Below are 15779 nucleotides of genomic sequence, written 5' to 3'. Positions count from 1 at the left end.
AGCCTGGTGCAGCTGTTTGCAGCCTGCCCACTGCTTGCTGCAGCTGTCCAGAGCCCCGGCTGGCTACAAACAGCTGCACTGGGCTCCAGAGCCCCACCATCAGCTCTGTGCTGGCAGCGGGGGAGAGACCGGGGTTGCATTGCCTCAGGTCCCTTCCCCACCGCCCGCTCCAAGGCACACGTGTACATGCCGGTAAAAAGCTGATGCCGGAGCCCAGTGCAGCTGCTTGCAGTGCTGCCTGCAGCAGCTCAGGGCCCAGGCTGGCTACAAGCAGCTGCTGTGGGCTCCAGAGCCCAGTCGTCAGCTCTGTGCTGGCAGCAGGGGAGAGACAGGGGTTGTGCTGCCTCAGGCCCCCCCACCGTCTGCTCAGAGGAGCATGTGTCACTGTTTGCAGACTCCCGGCTGCAGCCAGCCCCAGCTCTGGGTAGCTGCCGCCAACTACGGAGCCTGGGCTGCTTGCAGCATAACTTGCAGCTGAGTCCGCCTGACACCCACTCACTCCAAGCCCAGCACTGGCCCATCCCCACTACTGGGATGAGGCTGGCGCTGCCCCTTGCCAGGAGTCCTGCACTTTTGTGGGCTTAGCTGTGTAGAGTGGGTAGATGGTTGGGCTGATGGGTAGGTTCTGGGCCACGCTGCAGCCCAGGGGCTGGTTCCCCAGGGAAACGCAGGGGCTCTGGCAGGCCCAGAGCATTGTTGGGTTGGACTTTGTCCGGTGGCCCAGCAGCCCGGCTCTGTGCACCCAAGCATCTGGTTCTGTATGTTTGTCTCTGGTTCTGTGTGTACACGCCTCTGGTTCTGGATGTGTGTGCGCATCTGTCTGCTCTGGTTCTCTGTGTTTGTGCACGTGTGGTTCTGTGTGCGTGTGTGTGCCTGGTTCTCTCTGCTCTCCTTTCTCTCTCCTCTTTCTTCTTCCTTCCCCCCCACCCCTTTCTCTTATTTATCTTTTTTTTCTCTCTCTCTCACTGTAACATGCTTAACAAAAAAGTACACAACAACAAAGGCAACATTTATGATTATTAAATATACTAATATGCAGTGTGTCCTGCCATGTACTGCCCCCCTCCCCCCTTGTTTTTCTGGCATGCCGTTTTGATGAAACGGAACAGAACAGTGTTTTTAAAATGAAATAGAACTCAAAACGAAACACTGTTCCATCAAAACAGATGTTGAAGCAGAACGTTGCTGTTTCGCACAGTCCTAGTTAGCAACAGATTGACCTATTGTAGCCAGTTGCTGATTATGAACAAGAACTTTCAGCCTTCAAGAAACTTGAAGTGGATTTATATAGAGAGAGACGCTTAACGATCACTTTCCTCCCTTAATGTTAGAAACTCTTCATGTGTTTTATCTCCCTTATCACTAATTCAGGGTCAAAAGAGACAGGTTTTATAGTTGGACTTTCAGGTCCTTCCTAGCTGCCATGGTGATGGACTTGCATAATGAAACTTGCCAAATAATACCAGTTGAGTTAGTTTATGTACCTGGCCAGCATAACTCTGTTCAGCGTATATGTGAGACACCTAGTTATTTTATTCTTGCATCCAGTTTTTTTTCCTGTTTGAGCCTACTAAGAGTTAATATTGTGGATACAGATTATCCTTCAAAGGTATAGGGAGAGAAAGCTAAGGTTGACCAAGCGGGGAAAGGTGGAGAATTCCTTCTTTTCTGTTTATTTGGATAATAATCTGAACTGGATGTTAACAAGGTACAGTGGATGCTAATCTTAAAATATCTGAGTGAAGTAGGTAGTATGAAGAGATTCAGAAATCCCAAATTAACATTGTAACTATAGTTACACTTGAGTACATGTAGTATTCGTGTTCTAACAATGTCTTCTAATCATGCCCTGTGTAGGGCTATGTGACCTAATCAAAACACTAGCAGGTACTGGTCCCTTATCTGCACTTTAGCTACTTCTCTTTGCAGTAGTAGAAATGAACTAACAACAATAACTATAGGAAACTTAACCATTGTGTGGTGTTATCAAATTGATGAGAAATTTATTGTTGGAGATTGAAACAATGTTGTGCATCTAAACGTTAATGTTACCAGTATGGTGCTGACCTACTCAGTGGAATAGACCAATCTCAATTTAAAATTTTTAAGATGTCACTTTTTCTAAAATTAGTTTGGGTTCTGAAAGGATTTTAAAAGTGGTTGCACTTTAAAAAGTGGAGCCACTTCCCTGTGTACCCAAGTGCTGATACCAAGACTGGGGAGAGAACTCCAGAACTAAGTTTAAGGATCAGGTAAAAAGGAGGACAGGCCCCTTTTTATGTCCAAGGGATTCTGTTACCCTCTATTATTCATGCTATGTGGACATGTATGCACATATACTGAGCTGTGCACTAGCTGAGCAATTATGTAGCTATATATGGGCACTTTGTGTATGTGTGTATGCCACAAAATTGTAGCTGGAGAAAAATCCATGACAAGTAGATGTTAAAACACAAAAACAATAATAGCTGAGTAGTTAGGGCACTTAGGAAGCTAGAGACCTTTGTTGTAGGCCCCTTTCACCCAGAGCAGGTTTGAACCTGTCTTTCTGATGTTCTAGTACAGGGTTTTTCAACCTTTTTAGATCAGTGTACCCTCGGCGTCCAGACGCAGAGTAGCGTACCCCCAGCGGAGCCTGGGGGAGGTGGGGGCAGGGAGTGTGGCTCATGGCCAAATGTGGAGTGGCAGCTGCCGCCATGTGTGAGCTTCCCCCACATCCGGCCAGGCAGGCAGCGGCCACGCAGAATGGTGCGCGGCAGCGCTCCATCCCCGCCCACGTGTACCCACTAGGACCTTCTCAAGTACTCCTGGGGTTACGCATACCCCCTGTTGACAACCTCTGTTCTAGTACAATGTTGTAACTTCCGTGCTATAGGTTAGGTACTTTTCAGTCCTTTCTCCAACACATTTTTGAAGCTGAGCCACTGCACCTTGTTTTTAATAGGCATTAGATAAAATAAATGGATGCCATGGGGAAGTTTCTCTCATATTTGGGAGCAGAATCTAGGGTTTCGCCTCTTCTAGAGCAGCATGCATCTCCCTTAGCCACACCCTCTAGCTTCTTCTAATCCTCCTGCCTTCCTATATCTCTTTCTCTCTCTTAGCTGCCCCAGGACCAGCTTCAAAAGGTATTCTGGAAAAGTAATTGGATAATATCTAGCTTGTGGTGTGGTGGCTAGACCATTGTGCTGGTATACTAGAGAGATGTAGGTTCAAATCCCGTCCTGGTGATTGAGACCTGGAACCTGGTTCTCTTGCTCTCTGGGCAAGTGCGCTAACTACTCAGCTAGTGGGTTAAAACATAGGAGCCCTTCACTCATTTTCTATTTTCTAAAACATGTCACTGTACACATGTACATAGCTGGGTACCTGCCTAGCCAATGCATAACCTTCTGAGCACGTGCAGCATACATGCATATACATGTATGCACAGAAACGGTAATAGAAGTGGAAGTTGTGTGTACGTGCCAAAAAAACCACTTGCATAACTAGGTAAATGCCATTTAGGCACACAGAAGGTAACTGAATTCCACCCTAGACCTTCTGATTTGGACTCCATGTTTTAGATGTCACTGGAAATAAGATTAGTGCTGTATATGCCCTGGCCTATGAGGGTCCATTATAACTTTTCTGAGTCTAGCACACTTCAGAATTTTTTTAAACTTTTACATTTTTAATCTGTTAAACACAACTTAACTGTATGAGCATGGTAAAAAATAGTTTGTCAAACATTTATCTAATTATTTTGTTTTATTCCAAAACTACATTATAATCAATCTGAAAGCTCATTAGAAAAAAGGATTAGTTAGAAAAAAAAAAGGTGGGGGGAGGCTTTTGTCAAAATGTTGTACTACAAGGCAAAACTAAAAAACTGTTATTTTTATGTCTTTGGAGGCAAAAAACCCTTAGTTCATGATACTTTCTTGCCTAATTCTCACTTGAATAATTGTCAGTAGATTATTTGGTGATTATCTGTTAAAATAACTAAAATTGCTTTCTCTGTACAGTATGCAACTTCCCATCAACTTCCAAATAAAAACCCCTTGAGAACTGAGGACAATACAGTCTGCTTATCCAATAGTTGCTATTCTTCTCCAACCAAGACATTTCTGGGTACATATTTGCTTGACTTAGTCCAGATAAGCATGGGGTGGGCAGTTATTTCAGCTAGAGGGCCACTTGGGAAATTTTGGTGAGCTGTTGTGGACCAGATCAGCTCCCACCCTTTCCCTTCACCCTCATAACAATTCACCAAAACTCTCTAAGTAGCTCCCGTGGGCAGGGTACATTTGGCCAGGCAGGTGGGATGATGCTGTGGGTGGGTGGAGGCCAGCTTCGGGGGGAGAGGGAAGGGCAGCCGGGACTGGGATCTCAGGGTGGTGACAGTGCAGGGCTGGGGTCTGGGGCCTGGGGCAAAGCTGTAATCTGCTCCCTGTGTGATGGATCATGACTGGCCCGAACCAGGAGGGGAGCAGAGCATGTGCCCATGACCCAGCTTCCACTGCCCCTGCCCCAGGACAGGCATGCACAGGCAGCCTAAGTACAACACAGCTGCCGAGTAGTGCATCCCAGCAGCACAGAGCAGCCTAATCTGTTCATGATCCATCAGGGGTAGCTCATGTGTTTGGGCTGTGCTACTCTGAGCTGTTACTACCTCATGATCTCAGCCCTGCCTGCCTGTTGCTCCCAGATGCTGCTGCCCCACCTGCCCCTGTTCCCATCCTATCCTCCCACCCTTCCTGTGGGGGTCCCAGGTCAGACTCCATGGAGATGCCATCTGGCACCCCTAGCAGTGGGTGTGGGGCTGATAGGCTGGGGCGCCTGGGCAGCGGGGCTGGATCTGGAAGCAGCAGTGACACTGGCAGCGGGTTAGAAGGAGCCGCTGCTGCCAGGAAGCAGAGTCTGGTTGCTGTTCCACCCTCACCCCACTGTGTGCCGGGAGCAGCCTCATGGGCTATGGCTCAGGCTGCTCCCAAAGCCTGGGCCAGATGGGGCTGAGGGACCCACTGCAGGCCAGATGAAATCCTTGGCGGGCTGAATCCAACCCATGGGCCATATCCTGCCCGCTCCTGAGCTAAGCGTTCTGTAGCGCCACTGTCCCAGAACACCTTTTCATTTGGTCTCTCCGCTTTTGTAGACAGAAGAGAACACACATTTGTCCAGGTCACCAGACTTTCATCACTACTTCTATACTTGTTTTATTCTAGGGAAATCCATATATATTTTTCTCCACAGACATGTTTTTTCTTCTTTAAATTAATTACTTAAATCAGACAGTTTTATAGAAAGCTGTCCAAGTTTTCCTTTTTTCAATATTCTTTTGCAGCCTAGTAACATAATATTATGGTATACCAACTTGATTTTACAAATATCTCAATTTTTACATTTTTATCTTGCTAGATTGGTTAATTAAACACATGCTCAAACTGTTTTGACTCTCAGTTATTTTAAAAATTGTTATGCATTATTCTATCCTTGCAGTTTTACTTACCAGACTATTTAAAGGAGTGACTCTTCCATGTAGCGCTCATCATTTAATTTGATTTCTGATTTAATTGTTTTACATAAGTCTACAACTGCTCTTCTGTCATAGCAGATACAAGTAATTACTGGATTCCAGGAATTCCTTCCCTTAAATGAGGGGAAGGGCCAGCCATTTTAGAGGAAAGGAGAGTTCTGTGCAGAGTTGCTATTTTTGTCATCTTCTCAGAGTCCTTGTAAATATTCAAAAAAACCGAAAAGTCTTTATAGTGGGTTTTACCTTTGAAACATACCGCTTCTATTCCATGTGAGAAGATCTCTTTCTAAAAGTCCTTCAGTTTTGTAGAATATAGTGTGTTGGATGTCTTTGTTGTTATGATGTAATTTATGACTAATTTTCTTTAGGTTTGTATGTGCTGTTAAAGTGTTCTTTGGGGACTTCTTATTGTCCATCAGTGTGCCTTGATTATTATGTATGGGACAGAAGAAAATTATTATAGATCCTTTCTAGAACATTGCTATGTATAATGTAATAAAGCACAGCCTTACTTGAAATACCAGTGAAAATATTACTAGAATGGGAATGATTTGACTTGATTAAGAAGACTGTAATGATCAAAGTCGTTAGATTTTGTTGCATGTCTTTAGGCAAGTATTATTGCAGGTAAGTTAACTAAAATGATGCATCCTAAAGCTATACTTTGGATTCTTGTCACTTTCATCCAGTACCTAAGTTGTCTTCTCCAGCAATGTAAAAAGCATATAGGAGAATATATAAGGAAGATAGAAGAAAGTATTAGTTCAAATGATTACTTTCATATGACCATAGTGATATTAATCAAGTTTTGCAGTTTTCCTAGTCATGCTCAGATGTATTGTAAAACATTTCATTGCAGAAGGATTGTACCTACAGAGATAAAAATCTTAATTATTCACTATATGCATCTTACTAAAGGATTTTACTTTGTGTGTTCTTTTTTTTAATCTTTAAATAGGCTAATCGACCTCCTGCAAAGCTCAATCTGTTAACTTGCCAAGTGAAAACAAACCCAGAGGAGAAAAAATGTTTTGACCTCATATCACGTAGGTTTGTTCAGGTCTTTGCTTCTAGGTAACTTCAAAGTTATCTCATTGTTTCAGTAAATGTATTTAATAATCAGATTTAGCATGATAGTATTCATGAAATATTTTAAGATTATGACATTCTATCCTTGAAAGGTTTTTTGTTTTTTTTTTTTTACCTTTCATCCTTTTGTCACAATATTATTTGTTCATTTAGCTAAACTATTAATGTATAAAGATTGGGCATATTCTTTCATTTCATATTATTTTACATGATTCTACAGAAGGGTAACAGTATTTCCAGGATGGTCAGTTATGATGTCAGAAGTATAAAGTTATGACTTCACTACAAAATCAAAAAGAAGAATTAATGGTCTTATGTATATTCTTCCATGCCACATGCTCTCAAATAAGACGCATACCTTGTTTTTGGAAGGCAGAATGTAGAAATAATAATTTTCCAGTCATGGCTACCTGTGTGACAAAGTAAGTCCTCCTGGAAACACAGTGTTCAGGAAGTGTGGCATCTGAGGAGACAATCTGGATGAGACATCAGGAACTTCCTGGTGTGGCAACACATTAACAAGGCTAGGCCCCAGACCTTTGCAAAGGTAGTAGTAAGACTTACTTTTTTACTGTAGTTAGTCTTTATGTAATATCTTGTAGATGATGAAAGGGTTGTTTCAACACCACAAGCCTCATTAAGATATTACAGACTGCATTTAGCATTTCACTTGCCCTCAGCCAGCTCAGTGGGTCTTGAGCCAAAAGTTACTGCCTCACCAGCACAGTGAGAGGATTAACACTAAATACTGCCCCTGCTACTTGCTGACCATTTTGGTATCCATTTTAGTTTAGTGCCTACTTGTTTCTTTTCTTCCCCACTTCTATTTCAGCAAAGAAGAAAAATAAATTAGCTTTCCCTAATTAAGGCGTGCACCTCAATTTGGGGGGGGGGGAGAAATCAGTTATTAAAAATAAATGATAACCCCCAGGCTGCCTCTAGATGGTTTTGTTATGCTACAATATTTGTAGCATGACAAAAAATAAAGTGCGGTGGGCAGCCACATGTTCAAAGCCCCCTGGCTGGAATGCAATGAAAGCATGCTTTTTGGCCAGGGGGTGATAGATCCCTGTGCCCCTGGGGAAGCCTGTCAGTAAGCCTTTTAGCTTGGCAGCAACAATTTTAACTGGCTGTTGGTGTTCAAGCAGCAGCAGGCCTTCAGATTTCCTGGATTTCAGGCAGCCTCCTCACCCTTGCTGTCAGACAGGTGACGGAGCTGCCTGGGAGTCCCCCACAGTGAAAGGAGTTGATTGGGGTCTACCCTGACGAGTCCCCACCAGCTGCTTGCGTAGATGCAGAGGCAAGGGAGGTCCCTGCAAGCAGCAGTAGGAGCTGACAAAGGAGCACAGACTCCCCCATCAGCCCATGCCTCATTTACAGGGAGCTCCTTCACCCTTCCTGCCCAATTGGAAGCTTTCCAGAGGTTCCTGTAGGGTGCAATGGGGCAGCTGGTCCTGCCTCGCAGGGACCAGGGCTGTCCTAGGTGCCTGCCCACATACAGTGAACTTTAAAGGGCAGGTGTGCAGCCTGGCACCAGTGTGTGTGGCTTGCAGCTTGCTTGTGCTGGCCTGCTTGTGCACTTGGAACTTTAAATGTAATGTGTCCCAGAGACCTAAAGGAAACAGTGAAAAACTTTTTTTTTAATTTGATTTTCTTGTAAATGGATTTGTTTCAGTCTAACAGCCCGAAGTAGAGAGAGAATGTGAACATTTAGGATTTAGTTTTTAAACACACCAGGGGGTGGGACACAGGGTGAGGGTGAGCCTGGGGCATATGGTGCAAATGGGGTAGTTCTTCTCTTGTATACTTCATTTTCCCCTCATCATTAATTGTATACATTTTCCCCTCATCATTAATGCGGCAGAGCCACACAACTGCTTTATTGTTGATGCTTGCCAGGTCCTCATCCTGGGTGCACGGGTATGATGCATATGTGAGGAGGTGGTCAGCAATCCGTAATGTATCACCACACTCGCATATTGGACTGCCCTTTAAGCTAGTCTTATAGAGTGTGACATTGAAGCATCCAGCTCCAGAGGGAATCCTCTTTAGTTTCATCCATAAGTTGTGAGGGAGCTCATACCCAGGTGGATAGGGTGTTGGGTTGCTTATGGGGGTTGTGGATGCACAATGTAATGGTGGGGGGAGAGTTGCAGGTACACAGTGCAGCGGCAGAATACCCATGCAGATGTGCAGTGTAGTGATGGGAGGAAAGGGTCCAAGGCCCATGGTGTAGAGCAGGGGCAGGCAATTATTTTGGAGAGGGGGCCGCTTACTGAGTTTTTGCAAGCCATTGAGGGCCGCATGGCAGACAGCCAGGAGCAGATGCATATTAATTTTCTAAATTTTTTAGGGGCCCCAAGGGCCGGATAGAATGGCCTGGCAGGCCACATCCAACCCGTGGGCTGCATTTTGCTCACCCCTGGTGTACAGGGTTGCAGGTACATGTTAAGTGGTGGGTGGGGCATCCATGGTGTGTGTGGCCCCAGGGTTCATAGCTCACCCTAGTGTGGTCTGCAGGGTATGCAGCCTCTGGAAGTTGGACAGCCCTGTGTAAGGACATGAAGGTGATATAGGTTACACCCTGATTCCACCCACCTGTAGTTAGGTTTTGAATTCTTGCTAGAATTCCATTGATTTCAAGTCAGTGGGACTTAGCAAAGACCTTGAGATTTGTCCTCCCATTGACTTTCAAGTCAAGTCAAATCAATGGGTCTTGCCAGTCACATAAGCACTTAGGAAAATTTTAACCCACACCTTCATTGCATTTGTGTACAGTTATGAATTAAAATGATAATTTGCTTTACCATTAATGAATGCCATACTCTCCTATATCTTAGTTCCTGTTATTCTGCCCTTGTTCATTATTTTCTGCTGCTGTTCTTAAATAATCTCTTTATCTTATACTCTTTGAATTTACTGGTTTGCAGTGCGTTTCAACAGCACTTGCTGTTGCTAACGCTGACTTTTTCATACCTCTTAGTTTTAAAAAAATCCTTCTTTTGTCTTTTTATTGTTGTTAAATTTTATTTAAAAAAACCCCTTCAGTTAAGCATGCTGAAGTGTGTATTTTGGGAAAAGAGATCCAGTCTTAAATACAATTCCATCTCCTCCATGCCTCAGATCTTCCTTTACTATGATCCTGGCAATATCACTGACCCTTAACTTCTTTTCATTTTATTTGTTTGGAGAACTGTTGCCCCTTCAATATTTCCAAGGCATGCCAATGCTGTGATTTAACTACTGTGCTTCTCATCTATGTCTACATCTCACTTCTTCATGACTTTTGCACTTCTTTCCCTATGGATTCCTAAGTCTCATTTCACCTGATACCGGCTTATGTGGAGTATTTTCATCTCATCACATGTTCAAAGAGGATTAATCACCACCAGCCCTTCAATTCTTCCACTGCATTTATTTCCAAAAAAACCTGCCTTTTTATTCAAATCCTCCATCAGCTTCCTCCACATACTTTACAAATCTAGACCCTCCCCCTCTCCCTCTCTTCCCCCCCACCTCACTTAGCACTGATTTCTTTTCTATTCTTTCATACAGCTTCATTCTCTTGGAGGGGGCACTTTCTCCTGTAAACTTTTCGTATCTAGAACAGCTTCTCTAGACCTTTTTGCCTTGATAGCTGGCCAAATTCCTGTAAATTTCAGACTAAAATCTCTCTTCCCCCCCACCCCTTTGCTTTATTTCCCTCTTTTCAGCCTTTACCTGCTTTTTGCTTGCTTTTGTACTTATATAATCACAGCTACAACATCACCTTTACACTACCTTAAGTATACTACCTAATTCTGTATTCTTTATTTTTCTTCATTTATGTAACTGAAATGTTAGGACGTTTTTAGAATTTTCATTATCATTTTTATTCTTGTTTTATAATAACAGTGGTATAGTTATGGAAGAAGAGGGGATAGTCCATGCTCTTTTTCCCCCCCCCCCTTCTTTTTTTTTTTTTGTAAAGAGAATGTTCTGTGTGTATCTGAAGATTTTAAAGCCCAGTTTGCTGTACAGGCAAAACTCCCGCTGTACAGGTAAAACTCCTGCTTAGCACTATGAATTGGCTCCTGGAAAACCGAGCATTAAGTGAAACAAGCGTTAAGCGAAACTGGAAGTATTTGACGACCCAGGATGGGGACCGGAAGTGTTTTTAATGATCCAAGAGGGCAACTGCAAGTGCTATAATGAAACTCACTGAGAGAGAAGTGAAATTGGGTATCAATTTCAAATGAGTGTGATAGTGAAATAGCACTAAACAAAACAGCGTTGAGCAGGGGTTGCCTGTATTTGAGTTTTTGAGACTTGAAAAGGAATTCAGAAAATCCTTTTGATATATTTAAATGACTCAATTATGGATTTTTTGGTCAGATATTTTTTCCAAACATAAAACTTTCTCAGACCTGTGTTTAATCCAGAAAGTACTACTCAGATCTTAAGATAATGTAATAATGCTTACTGGCTCTCACAGTGGCCATGAACAGACATTCATTTGTACCAGTGAATTTCTTAGAAACTTCGCTTGCTAGGAATCCTTCCAGGAGAGGGAGTAGTACAGTTTAGCCAACAGCTGTGCTCTCTCCTCTGCTCTCTATGCCTTTCTCAGACCAGAATGATTCCCAGTCTGGGGAAGGTGAGAGGAGCAGTGCCTGTGGAAAATGGAGCAGTGGGGAAAGACTGAACCTGCCCCCTACTGGGTCCTGGGAAACAGGGGATCAGTCTTATGCACTCTGCTCCCAATCTTGGTGGGGAGTGGAAGGAGCACTGAAACAAACCCCCCAGCCCCTGTGTCTGGCTTGGAAGAGGAAGGGAGCAGCAGCAGCTGCTTTTCTCTCCTTCTGGACTAGTCCAGGAAGGGATAGGAGCAGCAGGGCAAAGCCCCGCCCCCCCCCCCGAGCAGCTGCTCCTGTTTTCAGGGAACAGAGGGGCAACACCCCTGCACCTGTTTCTTAATCTGGGAACTCTGGTGTGAAAAGCAGGAAGGCAGCTCACAGCACTGCTCAGTCTGCTCAGCAGCTTGTACTGGGGCAAAGCCCTGCCTACTTCACACACCCCAGAAAGGTAGCTAGGCCAGGAACTGGGCTGAAAAAAGCCTTTCCAAGCTTAGCTCTCAACCACAACAACTTTTAGATCACCACCCCTGCTGCTCAGCCTAGTGATGGGGAGGTAAAGGGAATCCAGCATGGGATAGCACTACTCCCTACACTTTGCCCAGCAGCCAAGCAGAGCAGGTAGGGCAGCAAAGTCTCTGCTTGTTCCCACACTGGGGACTGGTGAGAGCCTGAGGAGCAGGTGGGACGCCACTGGCATCTGCTCCTCCCCTCCACTGCTGTCTACAGGAAGGTTGGGAGCAGCTGCCTCTTGCACCTTCTCCAGACCAGTTACCCTGTTCTCAGGAAAGCACTGGGAGGCTCTACTCATGGTCCCCAGGAGGAGGTAAGCCAAGGGAAAGTGTGCAGACATGCAGTCTCAAGAGAAACTCCCCCATGAACAATCATTTTTCTTCCTAAGTAGCCGTTTCTTGCTCCCAGAAAAAAAAGCTTGAATATCTGCACACTTGTAACATCTACTAGGAGAATGGTGATTCTCTTGGTAGAAACTGTACTTCTGTCTATAGCCAGTAAAAGGCACAGCCCCTTAACAATAAAGATAGCTTTAGGACAGAGGTGGGCAATTATTTTGACTGGAGTTTTGGGGACTTGTTGAGGGTCACCTCTCTCTCTCTGTCTCTCTCCACCATGCTGGGTGGGTGGCAGTGTCAGAACCTGACAGCAGTGTCACAGTTGATGCTGACACCCACCCAGTGCAGCAGAAGCTCCTGCCTGGGTCTGCAGCTGAGCTTTGGGGCTTCTGGGAAACTACAGCTTTGGCTGGGTTCTGGAGGGAATGTGGGAAGGGAAGAAGTTGGAGAGAGACTCTACCTTGGCTCAACAGAAGTTCCTGCCTGGGTCCACGACTGATGCTGCTGGCAGGTTCCAGATCAGGGCATTGGGCAGAAGCTTGCACTGTGCTGGGAGGGTAGCAGATCAGCTGTGGACACTGCCAGCATATTCTGTGTCCAGGCTCCTGAACCTGTCCGTCCTCCGGCATTCGCCGTCCTCTTGCTATGGCCAACACCCTGCCCAGGTCCACAACTAATGCCTGATGCTGTTGGGCAGAAGCAGTCCTGCCCACCTGTCTAGCACCATGCAGTGACTGAAGCCACTGGCAACCCTCAGGCCAGATCCAGTGTGTTGGCAGATCTGTGGGTTAGATCTAGTCCATGGGCTGTATTTTTCCCATGCCTGTTTTAGGAGGAGAACACCTACTCTGAAAAAACTGCTCTGTGTAGGTGAAATGGCTGACTGAGAATGACTTATAAACAAAGATATAAACTAGTATGTAATTTAGATTAATTTGACCCCTATCCGGAAGGTGCATGACACCACAGTCTCAATAAAGTCCTCTGGGAACAAGTGTATTTCACTAAATTTAATTTTTCACCCAATAACTGACTTCCTAGTAATGAGAACAGAGAACTCTAGTCACTGAGATGGCTGTATGTGTGTTCAGTTTCTGGTTCAGTATATAATATATTTATTGTTATACAGATGACAGAACATATCACTTTCAAGCTGAAGATGAACAGGAATGTCAAATGTGAGTTACTTCACTACTTTTGTTTCTGGGGTTGCCATCCTACTAATAACATCCCATTATAGTTTAGAAGCATATAGCATTTTAAATGTAAAATATTACTATTGTTTTAGATGGACATCTGTGCTACAGAACAGCAAGGAAGAAGCTTTAAATAATGCCTTCAAAGGTGATGATAACACAGGAGAAAATAATATTGTCCAAGAGCTGACAAAAGAAATTATATCAGAGGTCCAGAAGATGACTGGAAATGATGTGTGTTGTGACTGTGGAGCACAAGGTGATTTGAAGTATTCCTTCGGTTCATTTCTGTGTCTGTTAAGTGTGTGTGTGTGTGTGTGTGTGTGTGTGTGTGTGTGTAGATACACACACATATATACATGTATATATTCTACTGGTTTATATTTTTACTTTGACTCTTAATTTTAAGTACTCATGTACTAGCATATGCTACCACCTTAATTGCACAAGTTCAAATCAAAACAGATTTGCTACATAAGGAAAAATATCAGAAAGCTTTTCCAATATCCTACCAAATTTGCTAATTGTTACTTTTGATGAGTAATTCTATTGCATTTATTAACAGTGATTCCATCTCTTTCTGAATTTTTGCTTTAAATTCAGGAAAACTGGACAATGGAAGATGGTACAAGCATTCTGCTAATATTTTATATTGTATATTATATTAAATATTACACACATTTTATGCTTGTCTTTTGAGTGCCAGAGGATGATTTTGACACTATATATTCATTTGAAAATAGTGGACCCACTGAGCGTGCTTTTCAGTATGTAATTTTCACTCTTGGTCTTGTTGATCAGGCAATTTCTATTCTAATCCTTTTTAAATTAGTTTTTTATTCCTGCTGTTGCCTTTTTTCTTCTACACTACATAGCTGCTGCAGGAATGAGTGCTTTTAATCTTTCACTATAACTGAAAACACTAGACCTGAGTCTTTCTTACTTCACTAATATAAATCTTTAGTAATGCTTCTTGAATAAATAGTTATGTTAGTGTAAAATTAGAGAACACAAGTCCAACTGCCTTTGAAAAGGGCTAGTTCAGTGGAGCTGGGGGTCAAATGTCATTCAAATAAATAGAAAATTGTTTTAATCTTGAAAACAAATTATTTGACTTGTTTATTTTAGAGGATGAACAATGAAACAATGGAAGGGTGATGAGTGGGGTTAGAGTGTGAGAAAATCAGTAGTGTCTTTGAAATGTTTTGAAATCTTGTGTGTTGAACACTTATATTACATCTTCTTTCCTTAGTCTAAAATCTGTATTAAGATGACAAAAATAATGCCACACCTCCCTGGCCTATTTATGACAGTAGCACTCAGAGGCCCCGACTGGGAATGTGGTCCAGTTATGCACTAATATAGCATCCACTCAAGCAGAGGCAAGGTAGTAGTTGTACAAATGTGAGCAATCCCATTGAGGCACCAAAGAACATATTCCCAAATAATTTAAAATCCTAACTTTCACATTTTTTGCTTCTTTCGCTGTCAAAGATCTGTTTCAGATTTGCCAACAAATCTAAATTTAAAAGTCATAAAAACTGAAATCTTAAAGTTTATGCACAAGAATCTTCCACTTACTGAATTTCATTTCCATATTAATAATCTTTAGAGTGTAATCATTACCTGATCAAACCTTAATTCTGTGGTATCCTTTCTTTTGTCAGATCCTACCTGGCTCTCAACAAATTTGGGAATTCTTACTTGTATTGAATGTTCAGGAATTCACAGGGAACTTGGTGTTCACTATTCCAGGATGCAGTCGCTAACTTTAGATGTGCTGGGAACATCTGAACTTTTGGTAAATAAATGTTTGTATTTAAAAACAATCTGAGAAAGTAATGGCTTCTGTTGTGTGTGTATTTTTGTTATTTTAATTTTTTCATCCTTTGAAGTTACCTCTGGATGATAAATAAAAGCAAGGAAAACTGCTTTCTCAAATAGGAAAAATATTGTGTTCTTGAAAAATTACTTTCTGATATTATCATCTGTATGAGTACAGGTTTCATGGTTTTTGGCATTTAGCAAGGCTTTCCATGAAGTAGATTGCTTTTTTTTAATGAACTGCAAAGTATTTGGCACTTAAATATGCCTTTCAAGTGATCAATTAAAATATTTTGCAACTGTTTACCCGTGTAGCATTTTTGAGAGGAGAATTTTAAAGTATTTCATAACTCAGGAAAGAAGAGGAGGCATTGTATCTGTTTTAAAGATCTGAAAATGAGGGCAGAGAGGGGGTGTTTAATTTGATCATGGTCACACAATCATGTAGGAAATATAAGGAATCGGAACCCCGAAAGATTCCAGTTTCTCTTGTATTTACTACTACAGTGTACATACCTAGTAGCTGAACAAGTTTGTTTGAGATGTAGATATTTTACTTTTAACAGCTTGCCAAAAATATTGGGAATGCTGGGTTTAATGAGATCATGGAATTTTGTCTGCCAGTTGATGAGACTGTCAAACCTAATCCAAGCAGTGACATGTAAGTACAGAGCCACTATTTGATCTG

The 15779-nt window shown here is 42.8% G+C and overlaps 1 protein-coding gene across 2 annotated transcripts in view; it reads left to right on the top strand.

Moving 5' to 3' along the window:
* Positions 1 to 15779, top strand: part of ASAP2 (ArfGAP with SH3 domain, ankyrin repeat and PH domain 2) — a 159814-nt gene that overhangs the window by 111790 nt on the left and 32245 nt on the right. For both annotated transcript variants that reach the window (XM_014597309.3, XM_014597308.3), the window contains exons 12-16: positions 6477 to 6564; positions 13201 to 13249; positions 13360 to 13526; positions 14935 to 15068; positions 15658 to 15752. In XM_014597309.3, coding sequence (XP_014452795.1) covers positions 6477 to 6564; positions 13201 to 13249; positions 13360 to 13526; positions 14935 to 15068; positions 15658 to 15752 — 533 coding nt within the window. The remainder of the gene's footprint in view (positions 1 to 6476; positions 6565 to 13200; positions 13250 to 13359; positions 13527 to 14934; positions 15069 to 15657; positions 15753 to 15779) is intronic.

The sequence above is a fragment of the Alligator mississippiensis genome, chromosome 1, assembly GCF_030867095.1.
Source record: "Alligator mississippiensis isolate rAllMis1 chromosome 1, rAllMis1, whole genome shotgun sequence".
Lineage (NCBI taxonomy): Eukaryota > Metazoa > Chordata > Crocodylia > Alligatoridae > Alligator > Alligator mississippiensis.
This window is presented reverse-complemented; position numbering and strand designations above follow the sequence as displayed.